The sequence below is a fragment of the Cnephaeus nilssonii genome (genome assembly GCF_951640355.1).
Source record: "Cnephaeus nilssonii genome assembly, chromosome: 17".
Taxonomy (NCBI): Eukaryota; Metazoa; Chordata; class Mammalia; order Chiroptera; family Vespertilionidae; genus Cnephaeus; species Cnephaeus nilssonii.
Genome location: NC_137088.1, coordinates 55143532 through 55146292, shown reverse-complemented (window position 1 = coordinate 55146292; position 2761 = coordinate 55143532). Strand labels below are relative to the sequence as shown.

Sequence of the window (2761 nt, the reverse complement as noted above, 5' to 3'; positions counted from 1 at the left end):
AATGAAGAAGATTCAGAGAGCTGGGAGGCTGTACCTCAGGTTCAGCATTTATGACTTCAGGGTGATAATTGAAAACAAAGATGAACTTTACCAAGGCATAATTTGGAATGAGCTCAGACAACCCAGTTCCCGCAGTTCATTCGTTTTATGGTTGATCTTTAGGGCACTGAGGGGCAAGTTCTCAGCTTCCCCGTCCTCTGCTGGCCTCCTCCCCACTCCCATCTGTCAAAGGCCAGCTGTCTAGGGGGTGCAGAGATCCAGAGGCGTAGAGATTTAAATTTGGCATTAACCTGAAATTAAAACTGAAGAGTAAAGAAAGGCAAAAAATAAAATATCTGAGTGACATTGGTCTCACACTTGCTAGGGTATGAAGAGTGTACCTCCAACAGAAAATCGATAACTGCTTGTTTGAGGATTAAAAATACTTCTGTCTGCCAGTGCCTTCTTCCCAGCATCATTTACGGTGCCCATTGCATTCCGCCTGGTCTAGGAGATGGTCGTGAGGTAAGATAGTAAGAAGCTAGAAAAATTCCTTGGTAAGTGGAACGAGGGAAACTGAGACAAAATAGTTAAACAAAACTGAGCAATTAACAGCCTGCTAATAAATTGCAAGATCTTTCTGTTGTTGTGGTTAATCCTCACCTGAGGATATTTTTCCACTGATTTTTTTAGAGAGAGTGGAGGGAGGGGGAGAGACACAGAGAGAAAAAGATCAATGTGAGAGTGACATATCAATTGGTTGCCTCCTGCACACGCCACAGCCAGGGCTGGGGATCAAGCCTGCAACCGAAACACGTGCCCTTGACTGGAATTGAACCGGGACCCTTTAGTCCGCAGGCCGAGGCTCTATCCACTGAGAAAACCCGGCTAGGGCTACCCTCATTTGGATGCATTAGCATATTAAAGAACACACCTGGAAAGCTGCTGAATATTCTGTTGAGACCCTCCCCTGAAACCTCCCGTAAAATCCCCGCCTTTAGAAAACAGATAAGAACCGTAAGACAAAAGATGCCCCAGTGTGCGCTCTTTCTGGAGCACAATGGAGATCCCTCCTTTCCTCAGAATGTACTTTTGCTTTCTTTCTCCTAAGCTCTAAGGATCCCCATGAGACTTGCAACCAGGGGAACAGTGGGCAGTGGCAGCTCATCCCAGGTTACCCCTCTGAACCTGTCTTTAAGGGCCCTCCTTTACCCGCTGTAACTTGTTTCCTGAGTCCAGGCAGCCCAGTGTGGCTCACGTCCTCAGGCTTATTTGTACCAATTGCACAGAAGGACACCAGTTCCATGCAGACAGTAGCCCAGGGGCCACATGGATCCTTCCATCCTCACATCAGCAGACAGCGGCCTCTACTGTGGAGCCTGCATGGGGGCCTGGGCATCTTTGAGAGCCTGAGTTGGAGCCTGAGCCTGAGCTGCAGTCAAAGCCTGGGGCTTGATTTCAGCATTGGCCGTGGACTTTAGCTGGCAGAGCTTGAGACCCTTGGTGATGTGGACACGAGCTCATTTCCCAAGCTTGGGTGAGCAGTGTAGGCAGGTCGACAGAGCTTGTGGTTGTCACCCTTTGGGATCTTGGGCTTGACCTCCTTGGGCTGTACGAGAGCCTGGAGAGCCTGAGGATGTGCGCTCATGGCCTTGGCATCGTTGGCCTGCATCTTCAGGCTCTTCTTGCTGTGCTTCCTGGCAGAGCGCATGCTCCCCAGGAACTTGGGGTCTACCCCTTTAAGAGATTCATATCTTTTCAGTCGGGGTTTCTTGCTGCCATTTCTGTGCCATTTTTGGGACTGGTTGTGTGTTGTGTGGTTCTTGTACTCGGCCATGTCTGCATGGAAGCCTGCGGCTCCCAAAGCGCCTGGGACCGGAGGCGAAAGAGAGCGTGGCTCCCTCCTGTTCCCGTGGCTCCTTCCTGCGTTGGGTGGTCCAGTCTGCGCTCACTCCTGTTGCTGGGATCTTGCCTCTTCTGTCTGAAGCCTTTTCTTTGTTTCACTGTCCCCATCTTTAATAATGTGCTCTCAGAACCACCTGGACTCAGGCGTGAACCCTTTCCTACGTTAGGTCAAGAACCACACGTTCCAGACCATCCTGGGCAGACCCTCCGTCCTGGTCCCTCGCCAGTGACAGTTACAGACTGAGAGCTGGCTGAGCACATAGAACCTTAAATACATTCTTGAGTATCATCAGTACTTAACACACTGCCAAGTAAACGCAGGATTCCTCATTAAAAATTCTCATTTCTCTTATAAAAACAAAACAAAACAAAACAAAACAAATTCCAGTCTTGCTTTTCAATACTGGAAGTCAGAATGCGATCTTCATGAGAACATAGGAGACATGTTCCCTCCTTCACAGTCGCCAAGTGTGTGTTTACCCGGAGGAAAGTGATGGTGAGTAACGGAGTGTGGCAGTCAACAAGTCGGGCATCCATCCAGCACTCGATACTCCAGCGCTTCCCTGCTGCTATCTTGTCATCTTAGCCGGGACTTGGAAATGGGATCTGCTTAGGGACAAGGGCGCTGCGTTCACTAAGATTGAAACAGGCTCTTTGGGAAATCTGACCCAAGGATCATGATTTTAACTTGACAGTAGCCCACCTTCTGTCCATTTTCTGTCTTTTAGGTACGCAGGTAGAAGAGATGGTGGCCTCGGTCAGAGCGCTGGCCAAAAACAACCAGGGCCAACTACGCCATTACACATGGCAGCAGGCTCAGTGCCTAGGGCCCATGATACATTGAGGAGCACATGAAAGTGTTTTAATTTCTTTTTTA

At 49.2% G+C, this 2761-nt stretch overlaps 1 protein-coding gene across 1 annotated transcript; it reads right to left on the bottom strand.

The window, feature by feature from the left end:
• Positions 1-1456: 1456 nt before the first annotated feature.
• Positions 1457-1816, bottom strand: LOC307113458 (large ribosomal subunit protein eL29-like; the record flags this gene model as incomplete). Its single annotated transcript, XM_079795071.1, has 1 exon — positions 1457-1816. One exon carries the CDS (start codon positions 1814-1816, stop codon positions 1457-1459), a length of 360 nt encoding a protein of 119 aa, XP_079651197.1.
• Between the last annotated feature and the right edge of the window lie 945 nt (positions 1817-2761).